General features: G+C 38.5%; 1 protein-coding gene across 7 annotated transcripts in view; it reads right to left on the bottom strand.

Annotated features, from left to right (window-relative positions):
• Positions 1 to 458: 458 nt before the first annotated feature.
• The window catches only part of Nebl (nebulette), a 351,846-nt gene continuing 331,961 nt past the window's right edge, over positions 459 to 20,343 (bottom strand). For all 7 annotated transcript variants that reach the window (XM_087896342.1, XM_087896343.1, XM_087896336.1 and 4 more), the window contains 2 exons: positions 8,124 to 8,230; positions 459 to 6,428 (listed from right to left, as the gene is read on the bottom strand). In XM_087896342.1, the coding sequence (XP_087752468.1) occupies positions 6,252 to 6,428; positions 8,124 to 8,230 (284 nt within the window). In that variant the 3' untranslated portion in view covers positions 459 to 6,251. The remainder of the gene's footprint in view (positions 6,429 to 8,123; positions 8,231 to 20,343) is intronic.

The following is a 20,343-nucleotide window of genomic DNA, read 5'->3' as shown; positions in this document are numbered from 1 at the left end:
CTCCTTCTCCCCTTTCCATCACAATTCTACTGCTCACAGATAAAAATGCAATAGACAAAGGCCAAAGAATTCTGCTTAGAACTACAGAAAAAAAGTTGAAGCTCACTCTTGGACTTGATCCAGTGTTCTGCCATCACAAAACTCCTTGTGTAGAGCAGAAGCAGATTACAAAAAAGTAATAAGATTTTCCTTTTGTCTATTTTCCAGTATATTATATCTGAATATTTTTGTAGAAATTTGTTTTGGAAAGTATTCAGGACTCTGCTACATCTCAATTATTCAGTTAATTTCAATTAACTTCACAATTTGTAAAATTAGACTAATAAAATTATAAGCATAATTCATTTGAAACCTAAATTATTCTAGGACAGTTATTCATTTCCTCTGTGGCCCAGATTTCAAAAAGTGCAATTATAATCATGAAATAAAAAAGTCTTGGAGGAAGGAAGGACAGTAAATTCTTCAAGTAAACAGATACCTGGGTTATTTATTTCATAATTTCAAATAACACGAGTATGTTTGATTTATAATACCACAGATAATCGATTCATACTTATAGAATGTGAAAAACAGAACATTCAAGATTTGGTAGACGTGTTTACTCTATGAGCAAATGCCATTTGCAAAGCTTGTTGATTGACCTGTTTTAAATTTCTCCACCTACAAGGTTTATCAGTCCACAGTCTGGAAGCACTATGTTAGAGACATTTACAAAAGCAAACAATAAAGCCAAGATCCAATTTACTGAAATGTAGATGAGAGTAAAAAATAGGAGCTTAGCTAGCTTTTCCATTATGAGAATGGAAGTAATTACGATCTATAATAAAGAGTCATTCCTAGATGAAAAATCAGAGTATCATCTGTGCTCTTTCCCTCCTCCAAGTCACTCCCTTCATCTTACAGATACACGAAAACCAACACTAGACCAGTGAAGATTTTAGTTTTGAAAAAAGTTAACTAACAGGATGCACAGCAGCAATACTTTGGTGTAAAATCAGAAAGATTGTGGGTTTAAAAAGCATATTATTATTACTTAAAACTGTATTAGTTTGGAAAAACACTCTGCACGGCTTTTCAAAAAATATGCACTATTTGCCATCACACAGCTTTCATGGGACTGGATGTGAGTCATCATGAGGAACTCACAGTGCACTACCTGCACCCAATGACCTGTGCTCCAAAGAAACCATGGTGACAACCAAGCAGTCGAACACTTTTGTTACATTCTGTATTTATTTAAGCAAACCAAATGTGTTGATAGGAAATTAATGCATCATAAATCCTTTACAAACACATGTAGTAGACACAGAATACCAAGACCCTGAAGAGAGAATATGTGAGAACATAGTTCTATGAAAGCCACAGCCAAGATGCCTGTCTGTCATTTTCCTCCTGGCGTCGTTCCAGTAGTTTCAATTGATAGCAATCTGATTTCCACAAATGCTAATGGTTTTGGTGGCCTTGAAGGGACTGTGAGGGGCTACAGTGTAATGCGTGGGAGGCCAGGCTTCCGTGCTCTTTCAATACTGCTGTGCATTATGAGGAGAAATCATTTCTTAGCACATGTTTACTCTGACAGCAATAAGATGTGAACTCATTTGCATAGGTTAGTCCTTTGGACATCACAATGTGCCTCTGGTCCACCAAGGCTTAAAGATTCACAGTGTAGAGGAAAAAAAACATGAATTAAAGCATTTCTACTAAAATATATTTTAATAGCTGGTGTTAACAATTTGCATAACAAAAGCCAAATTATACTAATAACCTTATATCATTCTGTGATCCCCTTCCAATGAAAAAACAGTTACTGCTTCTTTCAAAATCATTATGTTCTCAAAGTTAGTACAGTTTTACAAATTAATCACCAACCACAATTGTACATATTTCAAAGCAAACAGAATCCAAAGTACACCATTCCAATTTGTGTTTTTATCACAGGTCAAAAGCCAACGGTTCCACAAGTATCATGCCTGTTACACACTTGTTGCTACTTCCAAAATGCTTAGCAATCCATTGTATGGACACAAAGGAAGGCGGCTGCATTGCAGTTTTCTCTCTCTCTTTTAAAGGAAACCATCTTTAACAATAATTGACAACAGTGATGTGTGTGCTATGCAAACAGGATACCATCCATCAGATGCAGGAAGCATGTGGAGTCCTGGCGATAGACTGGAGTCATGGACAGTTGGGAAGGACATTTACCCAGGGAAGCCTGAGGATTCTAGCATCTCGTGCCCCGGAATGATGACCACAGGATATACCCACAATGTCTTGACTCTTTCGGTCGTCAGTTATTAACAGCTACTTGCCTGGAAAAGGGCCCTAAGGGGCATGGAATCCTGCAGAGAGGTTTTCATTTAGCATCTTAAATTAGTTTACATAGCTTCCTACTCAACTAAAGCTTTCTCATCACGTTGTATTATCCCATACAAGTGCAGTGCAGCCACATTCAGATTATCAGAGACAGTAAAACAAGATCAAGTCAAAAAGCTCATCATACGCAGTGAATTCAGCCTCATAATATAATTAATCTATCTCACCATAAATATTTTAAACCCCAAACTTAAACTTAATGCTTATATTTCTCCACTATATATAAATCCACAAGAAAAAAACCCAACTTTTCAGAAAATGGAAGAAGTCGGTATTTTCTAAAATTCTAAACCTTAAGAAGGAAAATACAACCTGTAACATCTTTCAGTTAGGGGCATCCCACTTCTCACCACAAAAATAGCAATCATGTATCATAAAATATTGTTATAGAATATGCAGAAGCTTACTTGCTTGGTTTCCTTTCCAAGACCATAACGATAAACAAGTGTAATCAAAAAGGCACCTATTTTGTATATATCTATATTAGAACATTAGTATAAACTATATCCACTGTATATAGGGCTGCATTATTAAAGATCATACTTATATTCTTTATCATTTCACTGAAAGCATTCCACTAGAGGTGGAGGAACCTGAACACTGGGTGTGTCACTGGTGGAAAAGATTTTCCCAGCATTCCTGGAGTGTTATGAACCTCAGGACAGAGAAGATCTGGAATGAAAGACTTTAGTACAACTGGCCAAATGACATCATCATCTTGAAACAAAGGGCCTTGGTGAGAGAGGGACTGTCCTAATCTCACCCATCCCCACACAGGGTGCTTGGGAAATTGTGCTTAGACATTCCTGGGTGCTCTGTGGAGGCTGAGATATATGAGAAGATGCAGGGGCTCTGTGAAGAATGACAACCAGATCGAAATTCCAACTGGGTCTGCTGCACACGTACGAACACAATGAGGACATGAAGTATTCATTTTGTCACAGGTTAGAAATAGTAAGCTCTCTGGAGAAAAAGAAATAGTTTTTTTCAAATCTACTACAAAAGCTTACAACAAAAGCATTATATTCTGTTGTTAAACTTTTCTCAAGAGGAATATGAACCAAATACATTTGTCTTCAGAGTCTTTGAGAAGTGTCTCAAGCATCTTTTTGTGCGTCTGTCAGGCTTGAGAAACCACCGCATTTAGGAACAGGTGCATGCTCTCTGTGCTTGGCATTTAGTTTCCCTTAATTTGATTTCTAAAGGGCTTGTTTTAAATTCATTTTTAGCTGTCAGTGTTACATGTGAGATACTGGCTGCCAAACTGCAAGGGGGAGGGAGGTGTGTGGAAAGTGTGTTAAAAAAAAATATAGCATTTTCTAATGATGCTGGAAAAGATGGCATCTGGATATGACACATCTAGGCTCCTCTTTTCTGATGAGCTGGGTAACATCCTTACATGTGCTGGTAACAGTGTCACGACTATCAATGCATGACCTCAAGAGCATGCAATGTCTGGTTCTGCCTCAGTCTATATTGAGAATAACTGCCCCTTATTGAATCCAGATCAGATCTTAATTCAGAAAGACTTAAAATAGAAATATCTTGCTATGCAAACATTACGTAAAGCTCAACATTTAAGACACTGATTTCCAAAATATATACTGACTTTCACATTCATCAAATCTGACTTTGAAATTAATAAGTGTCAAAAACATGGGCCATTGAGCTGCTACTTTGTGGGGACTAGCTGATGTCCAGCATCATTTCAAAGTCGGCTTCAGTTGAGCTTCCTGCACACAATTATCAAAAATCATACCTTCCCTTCATTTAGCCTGAAGTTTTAATCAACAATGACTCTTTTTAATAATCACAAACACACACAAATGGTCTGCCTGGGGGAGCATAAAAACACATAACATAAATGAGCCAGCTTATCACTCTTGCTATTAGTTTAAAGATGTTTGTAAAATTATTGCAGGTGCAGTTTGGTTTTTTAGGTGTGTGTTCAAGACATGAAAACAGGAAGGTTAATCATGACTGGCTATTCAAATGACAGAAAATTAGCTCAGCTGTTTATTTACAAAGCTATAAAAACCCTTTCCAGGAAAATCTCAGTTATTTTTTCTTTTCAACATTCTATCGGTATCACAGAAACACAGCTCATTGTAATAAAACTTTTCTTTAAGGCAAATCTAATGAAACTACTGATTTTCAAAAGTATAAACTCACTTTTCAAAGTTTTCAATAAATCAGCTTTGAGTTTGGGCTCATAAACATTTCATTCAAATGTTTTTCACTGGTGGGTGCTTTGTTAATTTCCTTGAACACATTGCGTGGATAGTCCCACAATCCCAGTATCTTCTCACAATTTTGGAACTGCTTTTTCCTGTTTCACATCTCAATTAAGTGCCACCCTGCTTCTAGTCACAGTAGGAGGCACTATGAGAAAAACAGAGTTTGATAAACTTCGACATCCACTAACTTCGACTGTAGACTGCAGAGCAAATTTAAGATACAATAGTAATGGTTCTATTTGGGGCTGTGACTTATAAAAACCCTGCACACTCACTCAAAACAAGACATCTATTTCTTTCTTAGTGAATAATCTGTTGGTTGCACCAAAAAAAAATCACTGATGATTTTTTTATCTAATCCTGAATGTGATTTAAAAAATGAAAACCAAGGTTGGGAAAGGAATCCTTTTTATAGACAGACTTAGTGGCTATATTTCCATCCCAGAGTCTGAAGACCAATTGCCAAAATATAAGATCAAATTGTCGAATTGTGGAGCAAACTTCTACTTACTGCTTTGTATTTTGTTTTCCCTCTGGTATACTATAGACTCCATTTCCCCTTACACAGAATGCTGTCCAGTTTACTGCGCTTTTAAATCAACGGTAGCATTAAGTGAGCGAAAGCTATCCAGTAAATACGTAAGTCTTCTATTTACTAGAGTATATGTGTGATTCCTCAGGCATGAGTCTTTCAAAGCTAGAGTTTAATACAGCAAGAAAGTCTCAAGCAACTTTTCAAAATGTTTTCTTATGAGCTGGCAACTATAAGAAAGGGCAGGGCGAGAACAGTCACACAGCTGACTTTTATAACAAGGATGGGCAAGCAGCTGCCACATTACGGAAGCTTAAGCCCACTAGACATGCAACAGGGTAGAGGCTACAAGGGAAATAATACAGATGACATTGAACTTTGCCTTTTGCAGAGTAGCTGTGAAGTTACTGGTCCTGATAGTCTGGGGACCTGATGTGCTCTGCCCCCACAGAATGTAAATGGAGATTGGCTGTGCCATGAAACGCATGTGAAATACCAAGAAACACTGAGAAATATAGGCTATACCCTGAAACAAATGAGAAATAACCAGATCCTGGTGAGCCTAGGGAAAGGGCTCCCAAAAGCTACAGTCAATATGATTTTAGCCAGACTTGCTCTGCCACTGTTCCCATTTATTATATTAGGCAATTCTCACTTGAATTGAAAATTACCCAATGATTCAAAAGCTGAACAATTTTTAAATTATTGGCTGTGTTGTTGGACTATGAGAATTGGCTTCAGATGATTCCAGGTGACAGCTAAGAAGTTTCATACACTTGTTACATGTAAGGGACAATCAACATCTCTATTAAAGTCTACAAAAATACATTTCCCAGAAGGGTTGAATAGCCAACTAAATGAAACCACAAACACAATTAGCAGCACCAGGTCTCCAGACCTAATGGTTTTGTTTACAGGAATTACTATGGATGCTGCTGTTTCCAGCCCAAAAGTCATTCCTTTCTCCTGGTACCTGTGTGTCTAATTGTCAAAGTAAGGATACATTATTGGAAAATAATTGCCAAGTTATCTGAAAAGTATCTTCTATCTTTTAAAAAGATTGGGTTTAGAATACATCAGAATAAAGCTCAAAGGGCGAGGAGGAAGAATTAATTCACAAACTCAATATAATTGGCCGGGAGCAGGCCCGTTCTCCCGGTTCTCTGCACGGTGCCATACATCCAGCCGTCATCAATCGGCTGCACGTTGACAATGTAGTCACCATCTCGGAAGGAGACCTCATCTTCATCCTGGGCACTGTAGTCATACATGGCTCGGTAGGTCCTCTGAGAAAAGAAGAAGTGATCGGGTGTTGCAGTCACGAGTACAAATCTGAGTCCCAACAAACCAGCACACACATGATGAGTATGAAGGCTGATAGGCGTTGCTACCTCTGGGCAGTGGCAAGCCACGTGTGTCACCTAATTCTAGAAATCTCAAGTTTGTTCATCTAGAGAAGACAGATCTAAGATCAAAGCAAAGAGCTGAAAAGATGACACAATAATTCAGCCTTGAAAGACAACAAGGAAATACAATAATTAAAACAGTGTGCTTGTCTAAAAATAGTCTTTGAAAGAGTAACACTGGGTCCCACACACAGAAAGTCCCAGAAGCCTTAGAAATGTAGATTTTTCTCCCGCTTCCCCGTTCTTTAGAAGGTTAGCCCCCTTCCCCCACTTGGCAGCAGGCCTACAGTCCACTGGTTTTCTCAGTGTCTCCCCCTTGTATAGAAAATGAACTTTTCTAAAATAAGTACTAAAAAGTTTTGTTCCCTCTTAAGAATATATGAAAGAAATAATTTACTTAAACTTTACATATTTCAGATCACAGTCTCATAAATTTTCTATAGAAATGTCCTGATTTTAGATGTACATATAAAGAACATGTTAAAGTGAAATTTTTTGAAGTGTATTTTTCTCTTTGTTTTAGTTCAAAACTAATAGTTCATCTAATATTTATAGTCAGTAAATCTCGAAAGCAAAAATATTCATAGATTAAAGAGACTGAGGAAAGTGGCTGGCACACAAAGAACCTGAAAGCACTTGGCTACCTTACAGAACATCACCTGCTTCTAAGTATTGAGAGATGCAACTTCAGAATGAAGCCTGAGTATGACCACAAAGCAAGCATCATTCTGAACCTCAACTGAATGCTAATAAGGGTGTTTGAAGGATACTGTCATTCATAGACTTTCAATTGAAATGTAGTAATTGCATATGGTAATTGCACAGATTTGGGGGTATAGCATGTCATCTCAATACCTGGATACTATAGCTGTCAGAATAACTGGGATATCTATTTACTATTTCTTTGTGTTCAAAACATTTTAACTTCCATTGGCTATTTTGCCTATGTCCATTCAACTTCTGAGGCCATTGTGATGAACATGAAGATTAACTCTTTAACCTGATGATGACACATCTGTACCTTCTTAGGTCTGGATGATGAGCATACCCAGAAAATTTAAGACATATGTCCTTGCTAGAGAAAATATGTCACCGAGGGTTGACACTGAAAGAATATAGACTTGCCCTAGTGCCAGATTACTTTTCTGCTTTGTTGTTACAGTTGACATGTGACATATTAACTTCATGATATGGTCACCATGCCTCTTCGTTCTGGGCGTGGGCTCTCATCTCTCTGGAGCCCAAGCCCAGATAAACTCACTCCTCTCTAAGTTGCTTTCGGTCATGGTGTTTCATCACCACAACATCAAAGCAACATAAAAAGGAGCCCTGCTGCTTGATGTCTTATTTGCTTTATTGCTTGATGCAGCGTTTGTTAGTGTGATTGTTTCTCATCACTTGACCTCAGCAATGGTTTTGTTTCCATTGAAAGACTTACCCAGAAACCAATGTGTCAGGGTTTTTTTTTCCCCCATGCTGGGGGTTGAGCTCAGAACCCTACATTCTAGACAAGCACTCTGTCGCCCAGCTCCCTCACTCTGTCACCAAGCAGGAACATTTGACTTCAGCACTTACTAGGTTGGGTGAATGCTGCATGGACCTCATGGATGACACGCTGGTCTGGTGCATGTACCCGTAGCCTTGGGAGTGACTCTGCTGGTAAGCTCCAGGAAGAACAGGGGCTGCACAAGGACACACAAATTCCTAAAGTTAACGCCCAAATGCTCTGCTTAAACCAAAGTGACTTCGAGCACTAACAGTGAAGCAAAATGTCTTCGATGCCCTATGAAATCCAAGAAACAACAGTACAGGCAATCTCTACTTTAGTCCAAATCTTGGTAATTAAGGAGATTAATTTAAAAAATCTGTTTATCACGCAGTTAACTATGTTCCTTTTAAGATCAATAATTCTTTAAAAATTCCATGTGGTTTGTTTTGATCATAATTACACATACCCTTCCCAACTCCTCCCTCCAAACCACCTTTGAGTTTTCTTCTGTTTTTGTTGTTTGTTTGTTTGTTTTAAGCCATCGATGCCAATTTGTGCTGCCCCACTGCTCTTGAATGTGATATACCTACCAGCAATCACACCATTAAAGGAAATGGACTCCCCCTCTCCAAGGAGCTCTCAAAATGTCAGTCAACCTTGTTTTTAAGATTTCTACTACTCTATTGTAGATGCTATGGTAAAAAAAAAATTGAAAAAAAATTACATATCCTTAACAAAAAAAAAATCATGCTTACTAAAAAAAAAAAACTGTGAAAAAGTACAAAGAATCCAATAAGTGAGGGTAAAATTGTTGAGCTAATTTTATATTACCCCTCCAACACTCAAGGGACCTCATAGAAGAGTAGGCAGAAAGAGTTTCAGAGCAGGAGGATGGAAGATGTTTATGTATAAACACACCATGGAGTTCCTTGTCTCATTTGGTATGTCTATAACACAACCCCTACACCCAAGGCTTGGGGAACCCCTGAAGACGGACAGAACAATTATAAAAGCCCGAAGGTGAGGACATATGCTGCTGTATAGTGTAGCTGATGTAGGCATGCCAAGAAAGCTGGCATGTACGACAATATAGCTATCTAAACTGACTGCATAATGATAATTCCGGTCTTTGTGCCAATGCATATGGGGAAATTTCACAAGGTCCCACCCTTAGATGAAGAACTATAGGCCATCAATAGCTGTTGAAAATGGGAGATCAATCTTCTCCAAGGACAAGCCCCACTGATAGGTAATATAATTCTATGGTCAACCATAAAAACATGTACAAATGAGCAACACTAAGTGAATTCTGTGTGTGTATGCGTCGGTGGGTGTAAACCAAGAACAACTATAAAAGAATCATAAGTTTGAGAGGGAGTGTTGTTGAGGACTAGACAATCCAAAGCTTTCTCGGTGGCCCAGATGAAAGGACAAAGGGAACACTAGTTCTGCGCTCCTGCCCAGGAATATACTTGACAAGTTGTAGTATGGAGCCAGGGCCAGGGCCTTGAAAGAATTAAGGTTTTTGGTACCTAGGAACCTGACTCTTCCCCCAACTAAAAGGCTGTTGCTCTCAGTCCCCAGATCACTGTGTGCTTCGTCAATGACACATGAGAAATCCTATGATCCCTTTGTGCAATATTGCTTGATTAGTTTCCTGCTGGCTCCACGCTTATGGTGCGGTAGCTTTCTGCTGACTCTGTCCCATTCGCCCTGCAGACAGTGAGGAGGAAGATGCTGTACTTCTTCCTAGGCTTTCAGGTAGGAGTCCTCTGTTCATGCAGACCTCTTGATTCCAGCTTTCCATCTTAATTCTCATCCCTGATCCTCCCCGTCAATACCTCACAGTTCAGGACCCTTATTCCTGTGTGTTTGGGTCAGAGTGGAGCAGGGAGGCTTTAGAGAGGAATTAAGGGAGTGTTTAAAATGATATAAATATAGTCGTTACATATGTGATTCTGTAACAAATAAAAATGTAAATGGTAAAAGATATGACATAGACATTGTACTCGGGAACTCACTGCCACTATGGTTACCTGAACAAGACCTGAACAAGACTTGGCCATTCCTCATTTTACCATGGGTGAGAGGAGATCTTGAGGTCCCATCCCTCCACTAGTGGTTATTGGCAGTTAATGGTTGCTTAGGGAAGTAGTACCATTTTTCTCTAATGGTATAACACTGATAATGTTATGCATCAATAAATAACCCCAACCCATGCTCATGTGTCAACCATATTAAACTTTATGCCCATGCACACGCACATGCACACATATATACACGTGCACACACATGAACACATGCGCACACACACACATGAAAATGCAAGAGACTTTTTGGAAAAGTTTCAATGGGAGAAGGGAAAGGGATGAAAGAGGGCATCGGAATTGAAAACAACTAAAATTCATTATATATGCATATGAAACTATCAAAGAATAAAACAAAAATATAAAAAATAAAACAAAAAACAATCAGGGGTTGCATAAGTACCATCCTCTTATGTCAAAATATAACAAAATGGTGTTCACCAAATTTTTACCATCTTCACCACTAATTAGGACATCGTTTCTGAGCCAAGCAGGGTGGTGCATTGTTGTGGGATATTTGCACAATGTGTGAAGACGTATTTGCTATGATTGGTGTAATAAAATGCGCAATAACCTATAGCTAAGCAGGAGGTATAGGAGGAATCAAGGTGCGCATGCAGAAGATACCAGGAGACAAGAGAAAAAACAGGAGGTGCAAGATGGAAGAGAGGTAACGCCACATGATAGAGCATAGAGTAATAGAAATGGGTTGATTTATATAAGAGCTAGTTAGCAACAAGCCTAAGCCATAGGCTGAGCTTTGATAATTAATAAGAAGTATTGTGTCATTATTTGTGATCTGGCTGCCCAAATAAAATCTGACTGCACTGCAAGCCTGTGACTCCATCACTGAGAAGTCTGAGGCAGAAACACAATGAGTTTAGGCCAACCAAAGCTGCACAGAATGTATCTAGGACACTTGAGTCACAAAGCAAGTTTCTGACTCAAAAACAAACAAGCAAACAACAAAAACAAAACCCCACTCAAACCAAAACATATAAGCAAACAAGACATCATTTATTTTTTGATGAGCTCTGATTTCTAGACAAAACACTGAAAACAGAGTACAGAAGCTAAAAAAAACCCACAAGCCCATAAGAAAACATGTATTTATATGTGAATTTCTCTATATGTCTGCATTTTTCATAAACCACATCAATTTTAGTAAATTTGTATATATTCATAGCAAGATATTATCAACAATAATTTATAAAACAGCAACAAAACAAACTAGTTCCCAAAACATAACCAGCGGCTCTCCTACTGATAGGAATTCCACATGTATCCATCTTTCTTGGCAGAAATTTCGGCAGAAGATAAGTGGAACTTTCTTTATGAGTAGCATCCAAAACAATACGTGTGTATTTTTAAAGAATTTGTAAGCAAACTAGCTATCAGTGAAGGCGTTTCAGTACCATGGCCTTTATTCTATTTTGTATAATTATATACTTCATTAGAAAAAGATGTACAATACATGTGCTATTAAAACCATAATAGTTTGTCATTTTAGTTTAATCAGGTTGAGCATATACCTATAATAGATTTATTTATTCAGGTCAATCTTTATAATAAAAGAAATGAACAGATATAATTCCCAGGTGTTGTGAGTTTAATATTTTATAAATGGCAAATGCATTCTAATGGTGCATGAAATCAATTCTTTAAAGAAGTTTAATGATTAGCAAATTAAATCCTGCAATATGTTCTCCAGTTGATAATAATATTAAGTTGAATGGAGATTCTTTTTAATAGTTTTTGAGTGAATTTTATTATGATATTGTTATAAATTGTAACTAGTATCCAGATCGGCCATCAAAGAGAGATTGCCAAGATACCTACTTGGATTGCTATTACTATAAATTTACTAAACTATGATTAAACCCCAAATACTTCCAGAAAACAGCCCTTGTTAAGAATATCAAGTCAATTTTCATACTTAATTGAAGGGTTGTTAGGGATATTATCAAACTCTACCCATGAGGAAAAAATAATGAAATCACGGTAAATATCCAGACTCCTACTCTTGCTAAGTAAGAGACTTTCTTGTGGGGGCAAAGTAAGCTGGGAGCAATGACAGCCATTTTCCTCCTCAACCCCTGGCAAAGACTCCTCAGTCACTGCTGGGTCCGCCACACATTAAGTCTCTATAGCATTCACAATAATTATGACTGCTAAGTTCCAGGCAGGCCACACAAAGAAATGACAAAACAATTGCCCTCTGGAAACCATGGTGGCCCTGGGCAGCCAGCCCTTCAGTCAATTAGGGAGATGGTTCTGGATATGTATGTGGGGCATGTCCAATTAAATGCATAAATTAATGATGTAGAAAAAAAACCCTCAAAACTTGTTTTCACCATTTAGATAAGTCATTTCTTCATTAAATATTATTTGAATCTCTTCATAAATTTTAAAGATGATTTAGATATGTCTGTTCATTTACCAGAAAGAAAAAAAAACTATATGCAAATCCACCACTACACAATTTAATTATAAACTTTACATTTATAAAGTTTATAAATTTTTATAAATTTATAAAGCAAGGAATTAAGTATGCCCATCATAAAATATTTTGTGGAAATGTTTCATGAAAGGACGTTAGGGGAAAGCAAGCTATCCCTGAGTCTCCAGATCATAGTCTATACGCCACAATTTCAGTTTTGTGCCCATGTGTACTAGAACCACTGCTTCACAGTGCTCTCTACTTTTGGAAAACAAAATCAAAAATTATACATCCTCATTGTTTCAGTTGCTCAGAGCTGCCTTTCAAAGGGAACCAGCAGCTTTTGTTAACACCGTATGGAAATCGAGGCATCCAGTTTAGTCCTGGGTGTGCGGGAGTTGGCAAGCAGGGACAAGATCAGGAAGAGCCACTGCAGGGGAAGTGTGTCTCCCAGCCCTGCGGTTCTCATCATGCCTTCACAGTTCATCCTCCTCTCTCTGACGCCTTAGGAGGAAGTTTCCATGGAGTTGTAAAGCTTTGCTATCTGCCTTCTAGCTACTGCACTAAAGGAGCTTCTAAATCCTACTAGAACATCACTGAAAGCCCAAGGAAAACAACAAAGTAAAAACAAACAACAGTTCTTAAAAAGAGGCATGAGTGTGAATGAGAGTGAGCATCATTCTGTGCTGTTCTTCCACTACACGGATGCCTTTCTGGAAACTTAGGAAAACAAACAAAAGAACGAAAGGAGCGGCTTTAAAATTTCAGGTTAAAAACTCAATGCAAGACCTACGTAATGACAACGTCGGCTAAGTCTCAATGCGGACGGGGGAAACTCACAAGACCTCACCCCTAAAAGAATAGCTAAGGCTATTAATGACTGCTGAGGGAATCAGTCCTCTTCAGGGATGAGTCCCCTGATAGGTTAGCCAAACCCAAGTGGTCAGCTCTGAACAATACTTATGAGCAACAGTAAACAGATTCAGAGGGGTGTGCGTATGTGTGTACACATGTGTGAGCATGTGTATATGTACATATATATGCACACAAACTGGACTCAGAGGGTGTGAGGATGGGAGGGTATGTGTGTGTGTTATACATATGTAACCATTATAACTAAGGAAGAAGAGATCATGAAGTTGAGAGGGGAGGGAAATCTATGAGAAGAATTGGAGAGAAGAAAGTGTGGGGTAGAAACGATGTAAATTCAATACTCATGTATAAAATGTTCAAAAACTAAATGTTAAAAAGAAAAGAACTCGGTGAAATATTACTATTCTTTGTCTGAGATTCCTTACATTTTGTGCATGAGGTCCACACTTGCTATTACAAAAGTAAGATACTCAGGTTAACCGCAACAAGCAAGGGCAACGTATAAAAATAGAAGAAACATGGTGGCCTTTTCTCAAGCTAGTGGTTAGAGTTCATTAAAATGAGGACAGGTGAGTGGTCATGTGGTACAGTACTATCCAAACTCAAGAAGACTAAGTTCAGGGATTTTCATAACATTAACACTTCAAAACAAAAGTTTTCACTTTCCCAAGGCAACAACAAAACATAGGAGAGCGGACAACTTTATTTTACGTTGGTAAGATTTACTGACCAGAGATGTGGAAGTTGACCAAAGAACCAGTTCACATTCAATTTGGAAGATAATACAATATTTGTTAAACCAAAATGTTTCTTCCTCTGTGCCATGGAGTCCTTCCACATACCACTTGTCTCAATAATTTTTAACTAAATGTTATTTTTTAATTTTTATATTTATTAATATGTATGAATACTTTGCCTAGACATTTATATATGCACTATTTGTGCATCCAGTGTCCAGGAAGTTCAGAAATGGGTGTTGGATTAATCTGGAACTGGAGTTACAGGTGGTTGTACCCACCATGTGGGTGCTGGGAATTCAGCTGGGCCCTCTTCAAGAGCAATAGATAAACAAGTGTTATTCCCGTGTCCAATAAAACTGCAGGCTTGGCTGTTAAACAGGAAGGCTGGAGGAGGATCACCTTCTCTTGAGGAGAACACAGGACAGGGTTCAAGACACTAAAGACAAAGTGGAGGTTTTGAAGACCTCTCCTGAGCAAAGGTTAGTAAATGGCCAAACTCCAATTACTAAAGATGAAGAAGGCTTTATTGGCTGTACACATGATGTGAACTAAGAACACAATTCAGGTTTTTGCTTTCCCTCAAAGGCTCACTATTTTATAAATCCAGCACAATCAGGAAACTGTCCTTCAGAAATTTTCCAATAATGAGTTCAGGGAACACAACAGAATGAAATTATTGTCATTATTTCTTTCCCTAGCACTTCAGATTCATCAACTAATGCATGGTGAAGAATTTAATGAGACTGTGTTTTGGTTTGGGTTTAAGAACAATGTATCTCTATTTTGACAATAAGAAAGCATTTATGTGAAGAAAAAGAATGAAGATGTTGCTTATTTGAACATCTATTAATGAGCTAAGTTCTAAGATCCCTTTTGTTCAGGAGCAAGATGGCTGAGACATTAGGACAAAACTTTTTTTTAAAAAAAAATTGCTTCTCTCCAAAATAAATGTAGTCCCATGGTGTGATCGATCATTCTGGTTAAATAACTTTTGATTTATTACATTTATTCATGTTTAGTGGGCGTATGCCGTGGGATGTTTAGAGGTCAGAGGATGACTTACGAAAATCAGTTTCCTCTTTCCACTCTGTGGGACCCAGGTATTCACTTCAGCTCCTCAGGCCTGGGGGCAAGCACCTACGGATCAATCTCAGGACATCTTAAATAGCCTTTAAAGATATATTTTTATTGTGTGGCACCTGAGCCCCCATAAACCACAAGTGGAACCTAAATCCACAAAGTTTACGCTCAAACCAACAGTGATATAAATTATGTATCTGAGGGATCCCTTTGAATGCTAGGAAATTCTTTGCTTCTTCTGATGAAGGCAGAAACAAGGCAGATGACCTCCAGGTTTTAGTGTGCTTGTTTTTTAGTGCCAAGTTCTGGAGACAACTACTTAAGAAACAGATTTTTCACCCAGTAACCTAGGAACTAATAGACTCTAATACAAAAGGACACAGTCTAGAATTTAGTTAAAACTGTCAAGTTTTGAAGGCATACCCAACCATCGCTGTGGTAGAATAACTGCTCAAACTTGGAGATCACGTACAAATGTGCAGCCTGGGATGAAGTCACAGCAGACATCTGACCTCATCTGCTGCCCCTGCCTGTCCATCATCATACTGCTGGGGTTAAAAATCACACACACACATAAAACAATGACCACATGCTTTGCTGCCTGTCGTGTAAGTCAAGGCTCAAATCTGATTATCGTAAAACAAAAAAATAATCACAGCAGATATGACAAGACTTAAGGTCACCGAGAGTTCAGGTAGTTCAAGGGCACTGAGGTCTGAGGAGCAGAGAAGCTTCCAGAAGTGATGCACTGAAGTTTGAAGAAGAGCAGTCTGTGCTTCCTGCTGGTGGAAGATAGGGATGAGAGGGAGAAAAGGGAAGGAGAATGCACCTAAGTGCTTGTGATGATGAGGGAGGCAGGCTAATCATGCTCTAAAGCTGCACTCTGTCTATATTCAATTTATGTCGGGTGTTGGAGTAATGTTGGGGGATGAGCCCCATAAGCAATATGTGTATTGTTAGTGAGATGTTCCCAAACATGTCTGGAAGAAATTGTGGTATCAGTAATCCATTCACTTTGGGGAAAGCAAAGTCTGATCTCAGAAAGTGATATTCCTTCTGAGGCAATGGCTTTTTAAAATTTCTTTTGAGCCATTTTGGACTCTGATGAGAAGAGATAAAGAATGGAGAAGATGAGAGGAGAAGGGGAGGAAAAGAGAGAGGGAAATAAAGATGGAGAAAGGGGGAGGAAAGGGGAAGGAAGGGAGGTAAAGAGAAAGAAAGCATTCTTTGTTTCTTGTTTAGATTGCAATATCATTCTATTTTATCCAGAAAAACTATCTGCCTGATATGCAGCTGTACATTTGATAAGCTATAATACTGATTGCATAATGATGTGATAATCTACTAATTTGGTTTTATATTGTAAGGAAACAAAAATTCATTTTCCTATCAATTAATTTCACAACAGAAATTTGGTCTATCGGCCATCAATTTTTCAAAGTTATCTAGACATAAATAAAAATAGGAAAAAAAATGACTTCACCAGATGTGACAATGCACACCTAGAATGTCAATACCCACTTCACCAGGTGTGACAGTGCATACCTAGAATGCCAGCACCCACTTCACCAGGTGTGACAATGCACACCTAGGATGCCAGCACCCACTTCACCAGGTGGGAAAATACACACCTAGAACACAATTCACCAGGTGTGACAGTGCACTCCTAGAATGCCAGCACCCACTTCACCAGGTGTGACAGTGCACTCCTAGAATGCCAGCACCCACTTCACCAGGTGTGACAATGCACACCTAGAACATGAGCACTTAGGGAACTAACAAAGAAAGATCCTGAGTATCAGGGCAGCAGGAGCTACATAGTCAGAATGGTCTCAAAATTCAAAAGACATAAAACATCATGACAGATACAAAGAAACTTTACAAATTCAGTTTAGAAATAACACCCACATTCAGTTGGGAAATAGCCATTGAGAGTCTCTAGTTGAAATAATTTTCTTTATAAAATTCTAGTCAGAAAGAAATTAGATTGAAGAGGATGAAACTGGGGTCATAAAGTTGAAATATGGCTGAAAATAGAACTAAATTTATTTTAAAATGAAGGTGAATATTTCTAGGCCAGAAGCTTTCTTTTAAGAGCTAAATATATTTATACCTGAAGTCCACAAATATAGAAGTAAAATGGCTAACATGGAGAAGGAGATTAACACGCCTTTCATCTCACATCCTTGTGTGATGAACGTCAGAACCTGCTGATGCTCACTTGTGGACAGACGCCAAGGTCCAGCTCACGGTGCACATTAGGTCTCCAGCTGCAGCCGTCTCGCATAGCCGCTACTTCACACCCTCTCATCACCGTCCTTCTCTTCCTCTTCCTTACCAGATGGCCATAGTGACCACTGCTTTCTTCCCTATCTGCGTGTATTTAATCTTTTTTACTTATAATTCAAACACAAATGTGATCATGTGATGTTTTTCATAGTGTCCTGCCCTATTTTACTTAATGCAGTGTCCTCTGGCTCTGCCATGCTCTAGAAAATGGCAACATCCTTTTTTTAAGGCTGAATAATATTTTTTTGTATTTTATTCTACATTTTTTATGCAATCTTGATGAACATTAAGGTCAATAGCTGAATTGAAAAAAAAATGCTGCACTGAACGTGGGAATGCTTTATAAGGATCTGATTTCATCTCTTTAGGGGTCTATACCTAGAAAAGAGATTACTGTATATACAGTAATTATTTATACTTTCTTGGAAACCCTCAAATTATTTTCTGTAACAGTCTACATGCACCCCCAAGAGTACATCAATGTCTCCTCTTCCAGAGAATGATTTTCATGTACAGTAGACTGTCTGATTTGAAAACTGTGCTCATGGTTAGAAAATAAGAACACTGAACTAGGCGCTAAAATGTCATCTATAAACTTAAGAACTCCTCAATAAATATTATGCAAAGACTTGGGAGCCTCTGTGTAGCATTCATATTAAAGGACATTTGGAAATACAGCTAAGTGAACACATATCTATTACTTGCATATATTAGTAGCTTATTATTATTATTACTTCCTTGTATTTGATACTCCTCCAAGTTTAACAGGAAGTGAATTAACGACATTGGAAAACTTATATTTCTGCTAAAGAATCTTGCTGTCCTCACATTCAGCCTCCTGTCCATAACCCCTTCTCAGCATACTCCCTATTTTTAAACATGGCTAAATAACATTCTCATACCTCCACTGTTTCCACAGAGTTCATGACCTCATAACAAACGAGAGCATACTGAGGAAATTCTGATGGGCATTTCTACTTTTGGGGCAGGGCAGGTGCCATGAGCAAAATAAAACAATGAGTTCAGAAGTAGTTACATGAAAGCAGAGTATTATTGCAGAAATTATTTTTGGATTTCTTGGTTATGGAAGGTTGGCTATCTCAAGATTTGTAGTAAACATAACCTCCAATGTTATGTCCCAGTAATCTATCTTAATAGTTTTTAAATTATAAATAGTGGTATTATCTTCAAATTCAAACACACTTCAATTAGAGAGTAATAATAATGTCATGCTTTATCGATTTAACACATGCAGCAAAACTGCTTCTTTATATTTCAGGTTAAACTTTAAATTCAGCATATTTAAATACCCAGTGATATTTATTCATTATAAATATACCAGGGGACAGTTCTAGGGTAGATATCAAATAAACAGTAAGAAGACAAAAAGGTTATGTTCTAACTGAGTTTGGATTCTGGGAGAGAAAGTATGCAAATTTGTTAATTAAATGTGAAGAAGTAGGGCTGGAAAGATGTCTCAGTGGTTGAGAGCCCTGACTGTTCTCCCAGAGCACCCTGAACTGATTCCCAGGACCCACATGGTAGCTTACAGCATCTGTAACTTCAGCCAAAGGTTCTCACGTATCCTCTTCTCACCTCCCCTTTTCTTGCCTCCATGGGCAACCAGGCATGCAAGTGGTACACAGGCATAGACACAGACAAAAACATCCGTATACACATGGAGTGTATATGGGATGTATGACCAGAGAAAGTCTTTCTGATTGGTTGACTGAAGTAAGCAAGAAATAAAATCACTGGAGGAAAGAGTGTTCTAGGCAAGGAGAGCAGTGATTGGAAAGGCTAGAGGCAGGAGGATCATAGGCAAGATGGCATGGCCAGGAGGGCTGCATGGTCAGAGCAAAAGAGGAAAATGAAGATGAAGTCAGAACCAAGGCCCAGACCACGCAGTGCCTTGTGGACTATGGTCTTTCAGTTTTCGTCTGTGAGACCAGGAGCCTTTGGAGTATTTGAAGCAAGAATCTATTGAGATCAAATACAGCTTTCAAAAGGATGTCTCTGGTAGTGGGGCAAGCCCAGGGCAGAGCAATCTGGCTAAAGATGGAATAAGAGAGAGCAACAGCCTAGTTCTATAAGCTCAATGCATCCAGAGAGTGAATCTCAAAGTACATTAGCAGAAATGAAAAGTGACTCACTGGTGTTATACAGTCATACATTATTTTGAAGACAAAGTCAGCCATCCGGTGAACTAATTGTGAATTGTGGGAGGAAGAAAGGTGGTTGTCTCCAAGGTTTTTTCCAAAGTATTAAATAATCACATCATAACTGAGCAGGTAAGTACAATGAGAAAACATGTAGGGTGAGGAGAGAAACCAGAAAGGAGATTTTGTTTTCAGATGTGAGATTTAAGATGCCTATTAAACATCCAGCAACTGTTCTCCTGCTGGAGTCTGGGAGTTGTTCAAAAGGAAGGTGTTTGGTTTTCACCACACCTGCTCTTCATATAAACAACAATAAAAACAATAAAGTTTACAACAAAAATTCACAATGCTGTTTCTGTACCATTTGTTCCTTTTATCTAAGAAGCCTTTGGTGGGACTTAGATGCAACAAATGTGAACCACATTCTTAGTAAAGCACTAAACCTCAAAGGAGAGCCCAGCAAGTCTGGGTAGCTGCTCCTCCAAATAGCCTATCATCTACAGGTAAGCCCAAGGACCAGGGTAACATGCTGCTAGATCCCATCTCTGCAGAAGGGGCTCTGTGCTGCCCATACTCTAGTTGGGCATCTACTAGACCCATAAAAGCCCTGGGCACAAGAGGTGCCAAACCAGGTCCCC

The sequence above is a fragment of the Myodes glareolus genome, chromosome 14, assembly GCF_982192425.1.
Source record: "Myodes glareolus chromosome 14, mMyoGla1.1, whole genome shotgun sequence".
In the NCBI taxonomy this organism is placed as follows: Eukaryota; Metazoa; Chordata; class Mammalia; order Rodentia; family Cricetidae; genus Myodes; species Myodes glareolus.
This window is presented reverse-complemented; position numbering and strand designations above follow the sequence as displayed.